The 349-nt window shown below is 69.1% G+C and overlaps 1 protein-coding gene across 1 annotated transcript in view; it reads left to right on the top strand.

The window, feature by feature from the left end:
• Positions 1-6: 6 nt before the first annotated feature.
• SHC2 (SHC (Src homology 2 domain containing) transforming protein 2) overlaps positions 7-349 on the top strand; it is a 3,784-nt gene continuing 3,441 nt past the window's right edge. Inside the window, 1 exon segment of the mRNA XM_009331828.1 lies at positions 7-99. Coding sequence (XP_009330103.1) covers positions 7-99 — 93 coding nt within the window.

Below are 349 nucleotides of genomic sequence, written 5' to 3'. Positions count from 1 at the left end.
CAGTATATGGGGTGCATCGAGGTGCTGCGCTCCATGAGGTCCCTCGACTTCAACACCCGGACACAGGTCACCAGGTACGGTCCTGCCCTCCTGCACCCCGCTGCCACCCGGCGGCCCTGGGTGCTCCCCTTCCCTAGGGCCCTGCGGAGAGGGGGGGACATGGGGCCATGGTCTGGGGGAGCTCTGCCCCTGCGGGATCCACCCCGCACGCAGGGACGTGGACGAAGGGCACTGCTGCGGATCAATGGGCAGAAAGAGGAGAAGGGAGGTGGCCCCGACTGGGATTACGTACTGCGGGCCCGTGACGTGGGGCAGTGCTGCGGGGACGCTGCGGCACCTGGGGCTGCGG

The sequence above is a fragment of the Pygoscelis adeliae genome, unplaced genomic scaffold, assembly GCF_000699105.1.
Source record: "Pygoscelis adeliae isolate BGI_AS28 unplaced genomic scaffold, ASM69910v1 Scaffold239, whole genome shotgun sequence".
Classification (NCBI taxonomy): Eukaryota; Metazoa; Chordata; class Aves; order Sphenisciformes; family Spheniscidae; genus Pygoscelis; species Pygoscelis adeliae.
Note: the sequence above shows the minus strand (reverse complement) of the source record. Positions and strands in the feature narration are given on the sequence as shown.